This window comes from Callospermophilus lateralis, chromosome 15 (assembly GCF_048772815.1).
Source record: "Callospermophilus lateralis isolate mCalLat2 chromosome 15, mCalLat2.hap1, whole genome shotgun sequence".
In the NCBI taxonomy this organism is placed as follows: domain Eukaryota; kingdom Metazoa; phylum Chordata; class Mammalia; order Rodentia; family Sciuridae; genus Callospermophilus; species Callospermophilus lateralis.
In genome coordinates this window covers 68,796,569-68,816,618 of record NC_135319.1, presented here as the reverse complement: position 1 = coordinate 68,816,618, position 20,050 = coordinate 68,796,569, and the positions used below count along the sequence as shown (strand labels likewise).

The window sequence follows — 20,050 nt, the reverse complement described above, 5'->3', positions numbered from 1 at the left end:
AAAAAAGGCAAGGTATGATGGCACACACCTGTAATCCCAGTAACTCAGGAGGCTGAAGTGGGAGGATCTCAAAGTCAAGGCCAGCCCTAGCAACCTAGCAAGACCCTGTCTCAAAATAAAAAATAAAAAGAGCTGGGAATAGGGGCTGGAGCTGGAGCTCAGTGACAGAGTGCTTGCCTAGCATGTGTGAGGCACTGGTTTGATCCTCAGCACCAAATAAAAAGTAAAATAATAAACAAAAATATAGTGGTACACATCTGTAATCCCAGCTTTTCAAGAATAAGGAGGATCTAAAATTCAAAGCTGGCCTAGCATCTTAGTGAGACGCTCTCTAAAAATAATTTTAAATAAATTAAAAAAAAAAAGCCTGGGGATATAGCTCAGTAGCAGGGTACCATCGAGTTATATGCAAGGGTCTGGGATTAATCTCTAAAACTGAAAAAAAAAAAAAATTGCCAGGCATCATGTAATTACATGTGCATGCCTGTAATTCCAGTGACTCAGAAGGCTGAGGCAGGAGGACCACGAGTTCAAAGCCAGGCTCAGCAAAAGTGAGGTGCTGAGCACCACATTGAGACCCTATCTCTAAATACAATACAAAATAGGACTGGGGATGTGGCTCAGTGACCAAGTGACCCTTAGTTCAATCTCCATACCACCTGTCCCCCAAAAAAACTTCAAAAAAAACTTCACCTTTTTCCAAAGGTCTTCATGAAGAAAACCACAGCTATAACATAACTAGCACAGTGACTGGCACATTGTGCATCTTCAACAATGAAGTTTTTTTTTTTTTCCCTTTCTTCCTTGCTTTCCATCTTGCATAGTCTAGAAAGGAATCTCAGATTCAGGACACAAAGACCTCTGTAGGGTAGGTTGTAATATTCATTGTCCACCCAAGTGATAGTGATCACCATGGAATCTGGCCAAGCTAGTTGTTTGGAATGAATGACCTTAGGGTTAAATGGTCACAGAATTGAGAAAAGGCAAATTCATGAGCAGTAGAGAGAAGAGGGTCAAGGTAGGTATTTGTCTTCCTCTGTCCATCTGACAACATCAAGCCAAACCAACCTCCTCCTGACACTCTTGGAATAACAACCTCAAAAAAATGAAAAAGGAGTGTGGGGATATAGCTCAGTTGGTAAAGTGCTTGCCTCACATGTACAAGGCCCTGGGTTCAATCCCCAGCACACACACACACACACACACAAATCAGAAAGGATGCCAGGCAAAGTGGAGCATGCCTGTAATCCCAGCTGACTACAGAAGGGAGGCTGAGGGAGGAGGATTGTGAGTTCAAAGCCAGCAGCAGCAAAAAGCAAGATGGTAAACAACTCAGTGAGACCCTGTCTCTAAATAAAATACGAAAAATAGGACTGGGGATGTGGCTCAGTGGTTGAGTTTCCCTGAATTCAATCCCCAGTACCCTCCCGCCAAAAAAAAAAAAAAAATTAGAAAGGCACTAATGTCTATTGAGTACTTACTATATGGGGTTCTCTCATATTGATTATGTGACTGGGTAGACACTGTCTGTTTTTAGTCTCATCAAGCTGCATGTACCAATTATGGAAGGTAAATCTGGAGTAGTTTAGAGTGGGATTTAGAGTCAGTTGTCCCAGGTCATTCAGGTAGAGATCCCCAATCGCTGGGATTACAAGTGAGTGCCACCCTGTTTGGCTCAAGGAAATACTTGTGAGTGTGGATGGCTTCAATAGTGTCCCTTCACGCCCTCCCTGGGGGGTTGGGGGGGGAGCTGAAGGTGGGATAATCCACATTGGGGGGAGCTGAAGGTGGGATAATCCACAATGTGGAGTTTCCCCTTTCTAATCATACAGGAGGTGGGTGTCCCTATTCCTAAACAGGCCCTATTTTCAAGCCCTAGACTCTGCATTTTTCCATCATTTCGTGCCCTCTCAGCAAAAATCTCAGGTGGGAAAAGGGGTCTCATAAACACTCCAGACTCCACATCTGTAACCCTCTTTGAGCCAGAGTAAGGGAACCAAACAACCTTCTCAACCAATCCCCCTCTAAGTAACAAAGGAGGGGACCTCCTCCCCAGTCTAGGTCAAATGCCCTAAGGAGGGGACACTAGCCCAGGTCCCCTGGAACCCACCCTGAAGCCAGCATCTGGGGACCCCCAGGAACTCTATCCTCCACAGAGTGCCACTCTCCTCCCTTCTCCCTGCTAATAGGTATTTCCTGTTTATGAGGCAGCTAGGGCTGGGCTTTTGGGGAAGGGATGGAGATGGAACCTCTCCCTCCTAGGGTTGGGTAGGGGAGTCCTTGAGGAGTTCCTGAAGGTTGGGAGTCGCCTCCCTAGAAAAGTGTTTTACGTGGAAAATACACATATAGAGACTCTGCCCCTATGGGTAGAGGGCACTGGAGGGGTCAGCTTCCTGTTCTGAGTCTCTGAAGCCCACGGAAAGAGCAGCTTCCAGGCAGGGGGCGGAGGGCGGGGAGAGAAGGCGCCGAGGCTGGATAGAGAAGGGGGGAGGGGAAGTCTTGACTGGTGCGTCAGAGCCTGCAAAGGGGGGAAGGATGGCTTGCGTGTCACCCCTCCCTCGTCCAACCTGGTGGTCATCCCGCAGCCCCTCTCCCCCAGTAAAACGTGAATCCCAGACTCTTAGACGAGGAAGGGTGGGGACCCCACTTAATTAACCCTTCCAGCTCCAGTTCCAACTGGATTAGCAGGCTAGGGAGGAATGTTTAATTTAAAGAGGGGGTGAGTTGAGAGGTTGCTACAAAAATTAGGATTGTACTTTTCCCAGGCAGGTTGGGGTGAGCGCGCAACAAGGGGTCTCGCGCCGGTTGGGGTCAGCAGTCCTTTTCCTCTCGTGGAGCGCGGCCCCGAGTGGAAAGAAAGCTACACCTCACAGCCCACCCTGGCTCCGCCTCCCACAGTCCAGACTCTCGTTCCCGTTCCCGCTCCAGCTCAGCTCCGCTCCCAACCCGGCGGAACCCGGAGGACCGACCCCAAGTGCGAGGCTTCGCCTCCCACTGCTCCCCTTCGCCTCCCACTGCTCCCCTTCGCCTCCCACTGCTCCCCTTCGCCCTCTCTTCCTGGGGTCTCTGCTTCCGTCTCCCTTTTTTAAAAGCTGCGTCACATGCATGCCGTTCCCTTGAACGCTCCCGGGCCTTAGCAGCCCGCCCGCCGCGCGGCGCACGCACGTCGTAGCTCGCTGCGCGCTCGCCTGGGTCACTTTGACACGGCTCTCCCCTCCCACTAGCAGGACAATTAGCATATTAATAAAGCCCGGCCCAGCCCGGCTGGGGCTGGAGAGCCGGCGCCTGCGAGAGGCAGAGCGCGAGCGCGAGCGCGAGGGCGAGGGGGGCGAACGGCGGCGGCGGCGGCGGGAGCGCACAGACACGCACACGCACACGCGCACACACGGACACACACTCCGGGGACGCACACCCGCGCGCACACACGGAGAGGCAGCTCGCCTTCCTGCCTGGCTTCCTTCCTGTCCGCTCGGCGCCTGACAGGCCCCTCGCTGCAGCCAGGGGCCGCCCGTACCGGGTCGAGGCCGGGCCGAGGCCAGGCCGGGCCGGCTGCGAGGGCAGCGGGGGTCGCGGGCGGCGGCAGCGGCTCATGCCCGGCCTGTCCCTGCGAGGGGCGGGCACCGTGACTCGGCTGGGCCCCCAGCGGCGGGCGATGTGAAGATGTCAGTGGGCTGTGCCTGTCCTGGTGAGTGGGTTGCGCGGCTGCCTGGCCCCTCCCTTCCTAACCTTCCCTATGAGCCCCTTACCCCTTGTTTGGGGAGACTTGCGTGGAGGGCATCGAAGGCATGGGGGTGTCTGGAACTGTTGAGGGGTAAGCGGGGCCTTAGGCCGAGAAAGGCTTTTTCAACTGTGTAAATGCGCAGCAGCCCAGAGGTATGGGGAGGGGGCGCTGGGGATAGCTTGTGTATATGGTTTTGGGGTTTGGGTTTTTTTTTTGGGGGGGGGAGGTAGCTAATTGGGGAAGGGCTGGGGGGGGGACTGAAATTCCCAGAATTCCAGGGTGTTAGCCAATCAGAAGTGACTCTGGACTTTTGACCCCCCCCCCTTAGGTCATTAAAGAGTTGTGATTGGCTGTTTTGGGTTGCCCCCCCCCACTTTGCTGCCTATTTCCTTTTACATATCCTGTGACACCCACCCCTCAAGCCATTTTTGAGGACACTGTTTGAGGGGAGGGATTGATTGGGGCCTGTCTTGCCCCCCTCCAACTTTTCCTGCCTGTTGCCAGGGAAGGTTGGCTCTCCTGAGGGACAGGAGGTACTCCTAGTGGGTGCCAGATAATTAGGCCCTTGGGTCTGGCATCTTTGCCTTAGTGGAAGAGAGAATGTGGCAGACCCAGGAAAGCTAGGAAAATAGAGTGATTTGCATAGAATTGAGTTTGAGGTAGTAATTCTTAACCCCCAAAGTGAGAACTTGTTAGAGGACCAAGGCTCAGCTCAGATCATTACCTCCCCAAAACACATGTCAGCTCTTGCCAGGGACAGCCTGTGTCTTCCTAGGGGTGTGGGGGTAGGCTCAACCTCAACTGCCAGGAGGAAAAAGAAGAGCCATGTGACTGGAAAAGTAGTCTATGCAGGGCCTCAGAACATTTTCTCCATCCCCAGGACTGTGGGTCTTCAAATTGGCCCTCATGTCTCAAGGAATCAGCTTTTTCCTGGAAGTCAGTGCCTCTGAATCTATCGTGGTTTGGACCCTTTGCCCTGTTCTCTGGGAGATCCACACTCTACAACTTGATGACTGCCCCCGCTCCAAGCACAAATGCACACTCCCCCCAAGGAGAGCTGCCAGTGTTGAAACTTCCTTGAAAATCATTGTGACCCAGGCCAAGCTGAGTTGGGCACACACCTAAAGTGCCTGCTGAGGTTGACATTTAAGGGTCTTGGGACCCAGAGGAAGAACTAGGAGAGCCTGAGGATCCTGGAATATCTGATTATGGGAACCCTTGGCTCCTGCAGAAGGTGGGGGAGAGGAGGAAAGGGAAGACCTTGCCAAGCTGGAATCCTGCCTGGCGCCATCATCCTTGCTCCTACCAGCTTGGTGCGCATGTTAGTGTTTGTGTTTTTTCCCTGTACTGGGCATCCCAGTTCAGATCTATCCATGCTCCAAGCCTACCCCAGGGTTGTGACTCTTCATCAACACACAAAAGCAGAGCAGAAACTAAGGCTCTGAACAAATGAGCTAAAGGGTTGAGTCTTTTTTTTTTTTTTTTTTTTAAAGAAAGAGTGAGAGTGAGAAAGAAGGGAGAGAGAGAGAATTTTAATATTTATTTTTTTAGTATTTGGCGGACACAACATCTTTGTCTGTATGTGGTGCTGAGGATCGAACCTGGGCCGCACGCATGCCAGGCGAGCGCACTACCGCTTGAGCCACATACCCAGCCCCAAGGGTTGAGTCTTAAATTTTGATTCTTAGTTACTACAAGTAGTGAGGTAGGAAATGTGTGTGGTGGGGTTGTCAAACTGAAGGTGGATGGGAGCTTGGCCTAAAGTTGGGGAAGGGTGGCTGGGGTCCAGTGGAAGGAGGAGAAAGTTTCCCCCTCAGTCTCTGTGAGTAGCATGGGGACAGGAAAAGGCCCATGCCTGGTGTGTGTGTGTGGGGGCGTATAAAGGGGGAGGCAACTTCAGTTAGTACCCCAAGAGGCAAGTTCCTTTTGTGTGTCTGATGGCCTGGCTGATGGAGTGGGGCAAAAACATGGCTGACAGTAGGGAGTCATCTTCCTGTTTGTGAAATAGATTGTGGATGGAGGTTAGACTTCAAGGAGAACCACATGGGGAGGGGCTTGAGGGTAGGCCTGGAGGTGGAGAATGGTAGGAATTTGAGTAAGAGAGGGAACCAAGCTTGCATGGGTGGATTGGAGAGCACATGTTTAAACATAAGAGCATCCTGGCAGCAGGAGGCAGTTCAGGCCCAAAGACCCCCACCACCACTTTGAACAGCCCTGGGGTGAGGGCCCAGGCGCCCTGGTAGGCCTCCTGCTGCCTGTCTCCTTGCCTGTCTGAGTCTCTCCTTTGTGCTCTGCTGTCTCCCGGCTCCTCCTCCTCCCCCAGCCCAGCAGAGACAGCACATGCCCCACACATGTGACTGAAGGAAACCAGAGCACGCAGACCCACACACATGCACATGCGGAAACACCACAAGATACACACATATACACACCCCCAGTTCCCATAGTACTGTTGGGGTAGAGAACAGCTTCTGGGGCTGAAATTACCAGAAGTAGGGAGATGCCCTTTAGCAGGGCTTCTCCCTGGGCAGGATGCTAGGGAGCCAGGCCTGTCTGGGGCAGCATGTGGCTCAGAAGGGTTAAGGCTGGGAGGAGTAGGGGGAGGGGAGGAGGCAGCAGTGGTGGCGGCTGGAAGCCAGGAGAGGAGGATGGCAGAGCGCCAGGCCAACGGGAGGCCGGGCACAGACAAAGGAAGGGGGGCAGGCACACTGGAGGCCTGGGTCAGGGGCCTGGGCAGGGGGCAGTGCTGGTACCCCTCATTCTGTGGGCTGGGGCCTGGCTACTGTCCTTTGAGTCCCCCTCCAGTAGGAGTACTCTCCAGCTTCTCTCCTTCATCACCTTTGTCATTCTTTGCTGCTCCCACCACTACCAATTTTAGGTGGTTTTAACTCAGATTTGATCCCTTTAGCTGGACCTCTTTTGCCCTGTGTGTGAGGGTGGGGATGAGGGGCGGTGTCAGAGCAGGAGCAGACTTGCTGGAGAAGGGGAACTGGGAGAGAACCTGTTTTGAATGATATGCCAGAGTCTTGAAGTGTCTTAGCATTTAGGGGCCCTTCCCCACAGTGAGAGGGCAGGCTCATGTGGCTTCTCTCTGAGGAGACATTCTGGGTGCCAGTTCTGAGCTATGGACTGAGGGCAGAAGCTAGAGCACTGACCCCTTCTCCCTCCCCATGTGGACAGTCATTTGAAGCCTGGAGGGGGAAGGGAATAGAAATGGCTACAATGCCCCAAGACTCAACTTGTATCAAGTGGGGTTAGAAGTCCAGGATTCCAACATCAGGTCCTCCTGTCTCACTGTGGTCTATTCAAGTTAGGATTTTGACAGTGTGTTCGTGTGTGCTGTAAGGATTACTTTAGATACTGCCTGTCAGAGCATTTTGGAAAGTTTAAAGGTAGGAAACATTGGCACACACCTACAATTCCAGCGACTCAGGAGGATAAAGCTGAAGGATCCCAAGTTCAAAGCCAGCCTCATCGACTTATTGAGACCCTGTCTCAAAATAAAAAGGGCTGTGGATGTAGCTCAGTGGTTAAAAGACCCTGGGTTCAATCTCCAGTACCAAATAAATAAACAAATAAATAAGGCAGGAAACAAATTACAGGAATTGTCCTGTCAGTAAGGGAGGAATGTGGCTATTTTAGAATTAGATTGGAAGTCAGTAGGGATGTCTTAAGTCAAGGTGGTAGGCTATATGTCACAAGGTCTGGTTAAATGTTACAGATTTCAATGTTTGTGAAAGCTAGGATGTATCATGGCCAGGCCGCATTGGGGAATGGCGTGCAGATTTCAGGGAACCCATTTATGGGTAGTCCCTGAATAACAAACATTCATTAAAAATATCCCCCTGGCTGGTTGCAGTGTTGCACACCTGTGATCCCAGCCACTTGGAAGGCTGAGGCAGTAGAATTGTGAGTTCAAACAACAACAAACAACCCTGAAGTCCCCCACCCCCACCCCTGCCAGCTGCTCTGTGTGTGATAGTCACAGGCTTAAGGGGTATAACCCAGTGTTGGTGTGTATATTGGGGTCAGACTATATATGAATCTGCATGTCTGTGTCCAGGGTTTTGGTATATTTAGGATTTAAGGTGTATGACAGGTTAAAGTGTGTATTAGGTACTGATTTATGTGAAAGTGGGAGATGTTATTTATATGTGGAGGATGTTCACAGAGCCAGGTACAATATTACTGCAGTCAACCAGTGTGTTGTAAGAAATCTAGTCCTTGGGATTATGTGTGAATATAGTTGGGAGAGGTGGGAAGTAGAGAAAACATTCAAATTGCAAAGAATGAAAGTAGGAGCTCCCTCTCTCTGTGGGGGGAGGGAGAGAGAAAGATTGACTTTTTCCTATCTGTCTAGGTAATAGGGCCTAAATGGCTATCCAAGTTTCAGAAGTGACTCCTTCCTTGGGATACTTCCTGTGGGACTAGAGAACAGACTCCACCTCCATTAATCACATACCTTTTTAGATCTGGGATGGTGGGGAGGAGTTAGCAGCCCCTTCTGGAGGCACTGGAATGAGCAAGTTTGCCTTCCCTAGCTCCTGACAATATCTTTTACTAACACCCATGTGGTTTCAAGGGTGGTGGTGGGGAAGGATGATTCCTGTTAAGGGATCTAAGCCAGTGGTTGGAACCTATCTGGGTTGACAGCAGGGAAGCCTAGAGTGCCCCCCCCCCACGCCCCCTCCTTCAATCAGTGTGTATAGTCTGAAGTCAGAATGTGTCTCTGTCAAAAATAACCCCGGGGGCCTCCCCCCCAGCTGCTCTGGGATTTCATCCGAGGAGCCCAGGGTGGAAGCCCAGGCTAGTCTTCAACCTGAGAGATCACAGGGGTGAGCAAGAGAGATTTGGGGGAGGTTTGGCAGGCGGGTTGAAAATACTGAAAGTCTGTAGAGAGGCCAGCATCCTCCTCCATCTCTGTCTGAAGCCTTGGCACCCCTGCCCACTCCTGAGAACCACGCTTGGGGCTGGTGGGGTGGCCCTACAGGTCTCCTCGCCATCCAGGTCTCTCCTAGGCCGGTCGGTTCGGTCCCCAGTCTCGGATCTCCGACTCTCTTTTGTTTTTCTCAGCAGTCCCTCCTCCCTCTTTCCTCGCTCTTCCTCCTCGCTCGCAGGGAGGGGGCGGGGCCGGCGGGGCAGCTCCACCCTCCGCCCGCCCTGGGGCCTCATTCGGAGAGAGGCTCAGAGAGCGAGCGGGGAGGAGAGGGAGGAGGAGGGAGAGAAAGGGAGAAAGGAAGGAGCCGGCGGGCGCTGCGTGTGTCTGAGTGTGCGAGTGCGAGTGCGAGTGTGAGTGAGTGTGAGTGCTGGGCTCTGCCTCTCCTGCTTCCCCCAGCAGAGGGGTTGGGTGGCCTGGGGAGGGCGGGCGGGCTGCTTGGAGGCAGAGGCAGCGAGAGGCGGCGGCGGAGAGAGCCGAGGAGGAGGAGGAGGAGGAGGAGGAGTAGAGAGGAAAGAGCGGAGCAGCCATTGTTGAGGGAAACCTTGCAAACAAAGAAGGCTCCGGACTCCCTGCTGCCCCCCGCCCCCCAGGCCAGCCCCCTGGCCCCCGTCCCCTGGCCCAGTGGCCATTGTAACTTTCCCCCGGGGCTGTGGCCGCCACGGGGCTGGTGGAGGCTGTGCGTGCGAGTCTTTGTGCGGCCGGTGGAGTGGAGCTCCCAGCCAGGCCCGCCTGTCCCACTCGGGACATGAGCGGCTGAAGTTGGTCCCACCTCAGTCCTCACCCCCGCCTGGGACCCTCTGGGCTTCCAGACCCTCCCCGCACCTCTCCTGGCCCCCTCAGTTCTCCCAGGTAAGTCTGGGCACCCTGCAAGCTTGTTGGGGGTGGGCGCAAGGCCCTCTCTCTGGCCCAGGCCTGGGGAGAGGTGCCCCAGATCAGAGAGCCCGGGACTGCTGGCCTGCTGACCTGCGATCAGCCCCCAAAAGGAAGGGGCCTGCTCCGGGGTCATACTGGTTACCATGGGAATGCCCTGCTGGAGGTACCCTCCACAGCCCCAGGATGCAGCTTCCATTCTGAGAAAACTTTGCTAGTTCTGGACTCTTATTCCCTTCTCCTTCCTGAAGGCTCCCAGTTTGTTGGGAATGGGGTATCCTAGTTCAGAGCAGGATGACACATTCCCTTCACCCCCACCTTTCCTCCCTCTACTCCTGCTGCTGGGGACAGGCAGCAACAGGGACAGATGGTCTGGGCGACGGTCCCTCCCCTTCTCTCACTCCCATCCCCTTGTGTTGGGTCTACTGGGAGTTGCTGTGGCTCTGGAGAAATGCTGAATTTGTTTGTGTCCATTCACTGGAGGTGTAAATAGAGGCTCCAGAGCAATGAGCTTCAGCTCCTCAGAACTATTACCAATTCAGGAAATGCCTATTCTTTCTCTAGAGAGAGAAACTAAGGCTCTGAGACTTTTTTTGAAATTGGAGTGGAACCCAGGTGTTCTGCTACCCTTCTCTGCAGGTTCTTGAACTGGTGCATTTCAAAAAAGTGGCACTGAAACTAAAGGGGCAAGGGTAGTTCTGCTTTTGGGGAAAGGATGGCCTAATTAGGAGATGGGGGCCAGTCCTGAGAATCTAGACTCTTGGGCCTTGATATCTGGTGGATTTCATGAGCCTGGGCTTCCTGTATTGTCTTAGTTTACCTGTCTGTAAGAGTTGAGAGTCTTGGGGGCTGAAACACAGGCTTAGTACAACACTGGCATGCAGAGGCAGTGTGTGCTGTTTGTATCATGTGGATGTGGCCCATGAGAGCTCGCATGGGGTGAGGGCCTGTTGTGGGCACCCTGATCCTACCTGGGACTGCTGGGTTCCAGCCTTGGTGGGCATGTTGGGACGAGTTGAGGGTGGAAGCCTGCTAGGCAGGATGGAGGCACACATGTGTGAAAGCACACACAGGCTCTGACTCTTGGCACCTTCAGGGGACTGTGCATTCTGGGCCCCTGTGGGACTCTTCTTTTGCCCACATTATGAGAAGGGGCCCTTGGGGAGAGAATTAAATGACACATGTTGGCACAGGGTCTTCCTTTGTCTCTCCCCCCACCCCCCCAAGGAACATTGTATTTAAATCGAGGAGGGGGCAGACAATACAGCTAACTTTCCAAATGTCATCAAGTTTTGGGGACCTAAGAAAGTTAACATGACCAAGGCTAGAACCTTTGAGGCTATGCTTCAGTTTCACATTTGGTGAGGCGGGGGAAGAGTAGAGTTGTATGGTTACCTGGTTACCTACCCAACTACGAATTTAACACTTACAGTCAGGAAATAGTATGCCAGCAACTATTTATGCTGCTAGATGAGGTGGAAGAGTGGCTACCATGTGTACATGCCCAGATATATGAGAGACCTTTTTTTTTTTTTTTTAAGTTACCATTTGCCTCCTAGACTGAGCCTTCTGGAACCCACGCTCCTTACCAGGCCTCCTGTGTTCCATTCCTAAGTAGTGTGGAGGCTCATCTGCTTCCCTCCCCCACTACAAGTCTCAAGAGAGAAGGGGTTGAGGCTTTGGGTGTCTCCTTGGGAGACAATACTCTACCCATGGTGGGTGTGGGGGCTGGGCTGATAAGGAGTAGCTGATGGGGAAGGCAGAAGGTCCAACTGGTTATCTGGTGGGTAACACTCAACAGGCAACCCCCCCTTTATCTTTCTATCCCCTACCCTCCTGGGATCCTGGGGATGGAGGAGGGGCAGAGAGTTACCAAAAGTTCCTTCTCCCCCCAAGCCTTGGTCTCTCTCTAGAGGGCAATAAAGGGATCAGATCATAGAAATAGCATAGGATATGGAAATCAGAATATCTGGGCTCAGGTCTTAGCTTATTATTATATTATCCTCATGATCTTGGCAAGTACCTTTGAGCCTTCAGTTGCTTCAGCTGTAGAATTGGAATTTTACTGTTAACTCTACTACCTTGCTAGGTTGTTGTGATGATTGAATGAAACTATGTAGATAAAAAGGGAGTTATCAAAATTAAATTCTAGTGTTTCTTTCTTTCTTTCTTTTCCAACACTGGAGAATTGAACTCAGGGATACTTTACTACTGAGCTACATCCCTAACCTTTTTTATTTTTTTATTTTGATACACAATCTTGCTAAGTTGCATGGGCTGGCCTCAAATTTGAGATCCTTCTGCCTCAGCCTTCTGAATAGCTGGGATTTAATATTTAGATATTTACTTATTCTGATATTAACATTTCTTCCCAGCTTCAGTTTCTCTTCTGCTATTCAGGGCTCAGCCAAATGAAAAAAATGATGCAGATTGAATATGGGCTGGGATTAGGCTGAATAATCCTGGTCTCTTTATTTTAGGGTTTTTTGTTTTGTTTTGTTTTTCCTTTTCTTTTTTTGTACTGAGATTGAATCCAGAGATGCTTTATCACTAGCTGACATCTCCAGGCCTTTTTCTTATTTTTTATTTTGAGAAAGGGCCTGCTAGGTTGCTGAGGCTGACCTCAAACTTGGGATTCTCCTGCCTCAGCCTCCTAAATTACTAGGAATACAGGCATCTGCCATGGTGCCAGGCCGAACCCAGTGTTTGCTAGGCAAACACTCTATCAGTGAGCTGTACCCCAGCCTCCCAGCTTCTTAATTAAACAAGGCTGGAGCCATATTAAAATGATAGGTGCTCCCTAGAGTAGTCCTTACACCAGTTCACCATTCACAGTAACCTGGGCAGAGGGCTCCAAAAGATGGTCCCTTTCCACATGATCCAGCAGGCTTCCAGGACATCTCCCAGGAGTGGTTCAAGGGGTTCTTCCTTTCTCTTTCTTAGGTTGTTCCTCAAAGTCATTCAAGCTGTACTCACCGAAGGAGCCCCCGAACGGCAACGCCTTCCCTCCCTTTCATCCCGGCACCATGCTGGATCGGGATGTGGGGTGAGTCCCTTGCCAATTTCCTAACCTTTCTTTAGATGGGAGCCTGCCTATAAAGGGGAGGGAGTGGACTCCCCCCCCCCCACCCCGCCTCAGTAATTCCTGTCTTCCACCCCCATTCTCATAGCCTCTTCCCTTACACAGCCCAACTCCCATGTACCCACCTACATACCTGGAACCTGGGATTGGGTAAGTAGATTTTACCAGGATGGGAGAAGTGGGGGATAGTATGACTCTGCTCCTACTGACTTCCCTTCACTTCCCCAGGAGGCACACACCATATGGTAACCAAACTGACTACAGAATATTTGAGCTTAACAAACGGCTTCAAAACTGGACAGAGGTATGACAAAGGGAAAAGAAACTGAGAGTAGAAGGTCCATGGGCACCCCTAGAATATCTTATGACACTTATACACACACCCTTCCCTGTGCTCCCTAGGAGTGCGACAATCTCTGGTGGGATGCTTTCACGACTGAGTTCTTTGAGGATGATGCCATGTTGACCATCACTTTCTGCCTGGAGGATGGACCAAAGAGATACAGTGAGTGGCCTTGGGGTTCTTGCTGTGAGTGTTTATCTCCTGTGTATTCTAAGCCTGGAAATGCCAAGGGGTCTGTCTTGGCAGGGGAAGATCTGCCTGATCTTTTTTGAAGTCCCTCAGTCCTGAAGTTTGTCCCATCTCTACAGCCATTGGCCGGACCTTGATCCCACGCTACTTCCGCAGCATTTTTGAGGGGGGTGCTACAGAGCTGTATTATGTGCTTAAGCATCCCAAGGAGGCATTCCACAGCAACTTTGTGTCCCTCGACTGTGACCAGGGCAGCATGGTGACCCAGCACGGCAAACCCATGTTTACCCAGGTTAGCAACCCAGTAGGATGTGGAACACTGGGGTCTTTGGGTTTGATTTCCTTTCTTCCAACATGTACTCACAGCTGTTCACCAGGTAGGCATAATGGAAATGGCAAAAATGAGAAGGGAAAGCGGGCATGCTGCAGCATTCAGCAAACATTTATCAGCTTTGTATAGGATATTTTTGGGGGTCCCAAAGTTAAACAGTGAACAAGAACCTGCCCTCATAAAGCTTGTAGCTGATAGGTGTATTACTGTTGTATGGGGAAAGGACAAGGATCTCTTATACTTTCTTACTGTGTGTGTGTGTGTGTGTGTGTGTGTGTGTGTAGGCCAGATGTGATATGTATATGGGATAGGGGGTTGCTGTGACAGTTATACACCCAGATTTATGCAAGTAACATAAATGTGTATATGTATATATAGTTGTGAACAAACAGGAGAACTGTAACAGGCACATTTTCTTGTATATGGGGATGGGACAAGGTTGTGACAAGCCTGTCCCCAGGTATGTGTGGAGGGCCGATTGTACCTGGAATTCATGTTTGATGACATGATGCGGATAAAGACGTGGCACTTCAGCATTCGGCAGCACCGAGAGCTCATCCCCCGGAGCATCCTTGCCATGCATGTGAGTTGTGGGCAGGACAAGATGCAAGGGGGAAAGCAGGCAGCAGGAAGGGTGGAACAGGGTCTGCCATGTCCTAGCTGTGGCCTTAGAGGTACCTTAAAAAATGGGTTTAGGGCTGGGGTTGTGGCTCAGCGGTAGAGCACTCATCTCACACGCACGGGATCCTGGGTTCCATCCTCAGCACCACTTAAAAAAAATAAATGAGTGAAATAGAGGTATTGTGTCCAACTATTAAATGAATATTTTTAAAAAAATGGGTTTAGGGGCTGGGGTTGTGGCTCAGTGGTAGAATGCTCACCTAGCATGTGTGAGGCTCTGGGTTCAATCCTCAGTACTACATAAAAATAAGTAAGTAAAATAAAGGAATTAAAAAAAAAAAAAACTGGTGTAATGCTAGCCCCTCTTTTCTCTCAGGAGTATTATCAATGCTCAGATGATAGGGCCAGTGTGCAGATGCATCCCCAAAACCAGTATTCTTGTCTTTCTCTCCTCTAGGCCCAGGACCCCCAGATGTTGGATCAGCTCTCTAAAAATATCACCCGGTGTGGATTATCCAATTCCACTCTCAACTACCTCCGAGTGAGTCTCTGATCACTCTGTTTCTGCCCCATCCATTTGATCTAGGTTCCATGTCTTTTCGCCTGACAGCTACCTTCTGGTCTACCCCCAGCTCTGTGTGATACTTGAGCCCATGCAGGAGCTCATGTCCCGCCACAAGACCTACAGCCTCAGCCCCCGAGACTGCCTCAAGACCTGCCTTTTCCAGAAGTGGCAGCGCATGGTAGCACCCCCCGGTGAGTGGCTTGTACCTGCTCTTATCATGACCTAACACAAGTCCCCAAGACTGTATCTTTATCTCCTTATGAAGTTCCCTCTGGCCCTTCCTTGCTCTTGGGTTTGCAAGATTGGGGACAGTATTGGCTCAGTCTCTTGAGTAGCCACAATGGAGGACAGGGGCCCCCAGAGCCCTCTCCCACCTGAGTCTTCTTTCCCTGATACAGCGGAGCCTGCACGGCAACAGCCCAGCAAACGGCGGAAACGGAAGATGTCAGGGGGCAGCACTATGAGTTCAGGGGGTGGCAACACTAACAACAGCAACAGTAAGAAGAAGAGCCCAGCCAGCACCTTCGCCCTCTCCAGCCAGGTACCTGTAAGCATCTCGGCTTTCTTCTCTCTTCTGGGCTGCCCCACCACTCACCCTTGACCCCTGTCCAAGCTTGAGCTCAATAGTAGGCATAGAAGCAAATATATTTTTACCATATATTTTGCCAGCATGAACTGACTCCTTTCACTGATGAGAGAATCCTTGCAGGCACATGCATGGTGGTGATCACACAGAGTCAACCACAAGCACATGGAACATACAGGAATGGGGATAGCCTTGAAAACATGGACATTCAGGGCAGACAGCTTGGGACACACACTATCAGAAATATATACTCACACTGATAGAGGGACACACAGACTTGAATGTTTGCAGATCTAAAATACACACACATGCACATGTACACACACACATTTCCCTCCCTCATGTTTTTGATCTGCTTCCTCTTACATGTGAACAGAAGTTTAGGAGTCCCTTAAATTCTGGGGGAGATGAATTAGGAAGCCAGGGGATCAATGTTTCTGCTGGAATCTGATGAATATGGGCTAAAGGCTTTGATGCTCTGGTGGGAAGGATTCCAGGAGCTGAGGGTGTCAGAGAAGTTGGGTTTTTAAACTTGGGTTTGAGGAGGGGGTGGGGTGTGTTGAACTTCCAGGGTGGGCATGGGGGTTCTGGGGGTATATGCTGCCCTGGGCCGGGCGAGCCCCTGCCCCGATTATGTTTGGGGACCTCCGCCACTCTCAGGATGTGATGGTGGTGGGGGAGCCCACCCTGATGGGCGGGGAGTTCGGGGACGAGGACGAGAGGCTCATCACCCGGCTGGAGAACACCCAGTTTGACGCGGCCAACGGCATTGACGACGAGGACAGCTTTAACAACTCCCCTGCACTGGGCGCCAACAGCCCTTGGAACAGCAAGCCTCCGTCCAGCCAAGAAAGCAAATCGGAGAACCCCACGTCACAGGCCTCCCAATAAAGGCCCTGCCACGGTCACCCAGTGCTCTGCCTGCCTGCCCCACCCCTCGTAGCCCCAGGGAGCAGAAGACAGAAGAAGAGACTAAGCATCTAAAATGGGCAGCCTCCATCCACCCACTTCAGGGAGGAACTGGACTCGCTGGGGGCAGGTGCCAAGATGTGCCCCCCAGTGGCCCTGGGCTGGGCCTGGCCCCTGCAGAGCCTTTTGGGGGAAGGGGTTACTCATGTGGATGCCTACGTGGACCCTGGACCTCTGAGAAATGTCTTGACCATCCCCCCAGGGCATTTGCCTCCATCTTTACCCCAAGTTCTGGGTTCCCCATTGTCCTGGCTTATCTCCTTCAAGACTGGGGCTGTCCATACCCACAACCCTTAGGGGTTAAGGTCATGGGGCTTGGTTGAATGCCCCTGCCCCTAGGTGGCTGGTATTAGAGGGGTGAAGCTCTGGGCTCCTTGTTCCTTTCTGCCACTTATCCCAGCTCCAACAAGTTTTTTAAAGAATAATATTATTAAAAATGTAAGTTTAAAAAAAAAATCACTCATGTTCCCCCTCTTCCCCTTATTAAAGTCTAGCTACCTCCCTCCTCCTGGTAGATGGGCGAGCCTAGGGCCTAGGTGGAGGTAAGAGTATGGGTGGAGGTATGCATACCATTTTATATAGTTCAAGAGCTTCAGACCAAGGAGACACTTTGCCATCTCTCTTCCCTTTTCCTCTGGGGTGACTGGAGTTGGGGAAGGCATGCCATGGGTGGGGGTGGGGCATAGATGGCCACATCTTTTGACAACCCCATGCTGTTGTCTCTGTCTCCCCATCCTCCAGGACTCTAGCCTGCCCTCCAGTGCTTGTGACTCCCTCTGTCCTTCCCCACCCCATCCATGGTGTGTATTTTTACCAGTCCTCCACTAGAGCAGCTGATTTGGATGAGGGGAGGGGAGGCTCCCTTCCTCAGGGAATATGGAGGGAAGGGAGCAGCCTTGTTTGTCACTGTATTTTTTTGTTTTGTCTCCGTTGGGCAGGCATGGGATGGGAGAGGGGCTTATCCACTCTTTACCAGAACCCTCTTGTCTTCCCCTGATCCCTCAAACTGCATATCTCATCCTAGCCTCCCCTCAGAGGGGAAGGAGCCATTAAGGATATATCCCAGCTCTAAGCCCACCAAGGAGAAAGACCTCCTTCTCCAAGCTGAGGTAGAGGGTCATCTCCCAACACCTCCCCTTCCTCATAGAAGGGAGGAGGGAGCAGCCAGGATCCTCGGCTCCTATTCACACTTGGACCTATGGAGGATTAGGGCAAGGGTCCCGCCCAGATCCTGGTTTTGCTGCCTTTTCCTGTGGCCAGTCCCAGGAAGTTTCAGCGCCACCTCTCTCCTCACTCTTCCCTCTGGATTATGGAGTTCCTGTGCCCTGTTTCCTTCACTCCAACTGCCACTTTGGGGAGGGTACTGTGTCAGGAGCTGAGGGAAGGGGTGAGGAAGGTGGATGTCCCACCCCAACTGTAATGCCTTTTTTTTTTTTTTTTTTTTTTTTTTTTTTTTGGGGCCATTTGAGTCATGTATGGTACCGATCAATAAACAGACTTTTTGGTTTGAGAGTGTCCTGGTTGGTTATTGATGCATATTAATGATTCAGTTCAAAACAATCTTTCCTAAGAATATTTGAGAGAAAGGTTATGAATGGGACACATTTTCCCTCAATCTATGGAGTTGTTACCCTGAGTCATGCCTATCTTTTACTCTAACCCCAAAATTTGTCCCCAGGTATTCCAGCCTGGCCCCATCTTCCTTAGAAGTTAACTTCACCCCTCCCCTCCCAACTGTTGTCCCTTACCCCTAGCTGTCATGAGATTGTCAGATAGGTGGTCTTCCTGAGGCAGGGTTCCTGGGGATGGAGCCCAAGGTTAGACTGTTGAGGGAGGGGTGGGGAAAAGGTCCTTGCCTAGAAGGGGTCTTGGGTTGGTGGATCTTGGGGTGGTTATTGTTCCTGAACTGTGCCTTCCTATTTTCTATCTCTACCCACCCCCAGCATAGCAGCAGATCTGAGATCTAAAATAGCCCCCTGAGGCTGAGGTCCCTGGATAGGAGATTGAGAGGAACAGGATTGTTTGCTATTGTTGACTTTTAATGTGGGCACTGAGGGAGGATGACACCTATATGGAGGAGAAAGAGCCCTTTTCAGACTCTAGCAGGTAGTGCTACTCTTTCTAAGTCCCCTCTCTGCACCATTAAATGCCTTGCCAAGGCTAGGCATGGTGGCACATGCCTGTAATCCCTACTACTCTGGAGGCTGAGGTAGGAGGATTTCAAGGTCTAGGCCAGCTGAGCCACTTAGTATACCCTGTCTCAAGATAATAAAAATGTGGATACCTAGTACTGGAAAAAAAAAAAAAAAAAGCATTAGCATATATTAAGTCCCCTAGCCAGTATCCTTCATTTTCTTCCAAGGCAGGTAGCTGAGACTTTAGACCATTCTATCACTAAGGTCTCTGAATCTGAAGCAGATCCTGATAGACCTGCACCTCCACCTCACCTCTCCATCTGGTGGGAATACAGTGGAGGAAAGGACTGCCTGGCTATCCCCCATCCTCTAACCTGCACAGTTACCTTGGTCCTACCCTGCTGCCAGCCCAACTTCTCATATCCCCAGTGCTTTGGTACCAAAGAACTGCATTTTCACATACATCCTCCTCTAAACCTGGCCTGGCAAGGACATTGACCAGCCAGATGCTACCACCAACTCACCCTAAGAGTGCCAGGTAACACTGCAGTGGGTCCATGTCATTGGGAGCACAGCTGGCCTTTTGTTCTGAATGTGTGCCAGTATGAATGTATGTTCATGACTACTGAGTTGGGCAAGGGCCTGCTTTCATCTAACAGAGGGTATACATGTCAGAATGTATATGTGGGCATGCCTCTATGTGTGTTTATATAGATGCTAAATTTATGCAATTGCTTAGTATTATAAGCGTTCTCTATATCTATCTATCTATCTATCCTTTTTGTGTCTCTCTCTCTATATATATATACACATAATACATACACACACACACACACACCAGGCCTAATTCTAGGTACTGGGGGTATGATATTGAACAAGGCAGAGGAAAGGCTTTAAGTACAAGAGGATGCATTGTTTAATGTATTGCTCAGCAGTCAGAATGTGTTGGATTATTGGCCACTGGGGCAGTAGTTGTGTGACTGGGCTGGGCATTTCCAGATTCACATCCTGTATGTGTATTTGTAGGGGGTAGTCATGGGAAAAGGTAGATTGCCCTGCCCTGTTTCAGGGAAGAGAGTTGGCTAGAGAGATAGAGGAACCTACTATTTAAACTCAGGAAACACAGTGGCCAGCAACTTCCTCTGGAGCTCCAGATCTGGCTCCTCCTCATTTTCTCCCAGTGGGCCCTGTAGGGAAAGCCCCTGGTGAAGAGTAATTGATGGGGTAAAGGGAGGAAGAAACCCTCCAAGGCCCTCATGCCCTCTATTTCCAGGTGCAGGCATGGGCCCATTCTCAGTCAGGCCCCAGCTTGCCACTGAAAATCTTATCTCAGACTGTGAACCCTAGCCAGGGTCCCTGAAGCCTAAAAGTCTTGGCCTAGAACCCAACTCCAAACTTCTTTCCCTTCTACCGGATGTCCAGCTCAGCCTGACCCCAGCTCCCTCCCTATGTTTCCTGGTCTAGTCCATACTGCCTGACCTCCACCCACTTTCCTAGTACCCTCATCTAGTCCAGCACAACCTCCAGCTCTTTTGATAGCTTCAGTCCAGCCCAGCCTGACTTCTAACTTGTCTTCAAAGGGAGGACTCCAGTCAGCCCCTTCCTCAAGCCACTTTCTTTCTTTTTCTTTTTTTTAATATTTATTTTTGGGGCTGGGGATGTGACTCAAGTGGTAGCGCGCTCGCCTGGCATGCGTGTG

General features: G+C 51.0%; 1 protein-coding gene across 3 annotated transcripts; it reads left to right on the top strand.

Annotated features, from left to right (window-relative positions):
- Nucleotides 1-3,261: 3,261 nt before the first annotated feature.
- Nucleotides 3,262-17,662, top strand: Ldb1 (LIM domain binding 1). 3 transcript variants are annotated; one of them, XM_076834471.1, is made up of 11 exons: nucleotides 3,262-3,685; nucleotides 12,474-12,576; nucleotides 12,718-12,762; nucleotides 12,841-12,916; nucleotides 13,015-13,117; nucleotides 13,264-13,436; nucleotides 13,936-14,058; nucleotides 14,554-14,637; nucleotides 14,729-14,852; nucleotides 15,060-15,202; nucleotides 15,908-17,662. In XM_076834471.1, the coding sequence occupies exons 1-11, from the start codon at nucleotides 3,661-3,663 to the stop codon at nucleotides 16,136-16,138; spliced, it is 1,230 nt and encodes a 409-aa protein (XP_076690586.1). In that variant the 5' UTR covers nucleotides 3,262-3,660; the 3' UTR covers nucleotides 16,139-17,662. The 3 variants fall into 3 exon arrangements, with proteins under 3 accessions (XP_076690586.1, XP_076690584.1, XP_076690585.1); XM_076834469.1 differs by having other exon boundaries at nucleotides 3,438-3,685; nucleotides 15,060-15,208; XM_076834470.1 differs by lacking the exon at nucleotides 3,262-3,685 and having other exon boundaries at nucleotides 12,502-12,576; nucleotides 12,701-12,762; nucleotides 15,060-15,208.
- The last annotated feature ends 2,388 nt before the right edge of the window (nucleotides 17,663-20,050 follow it).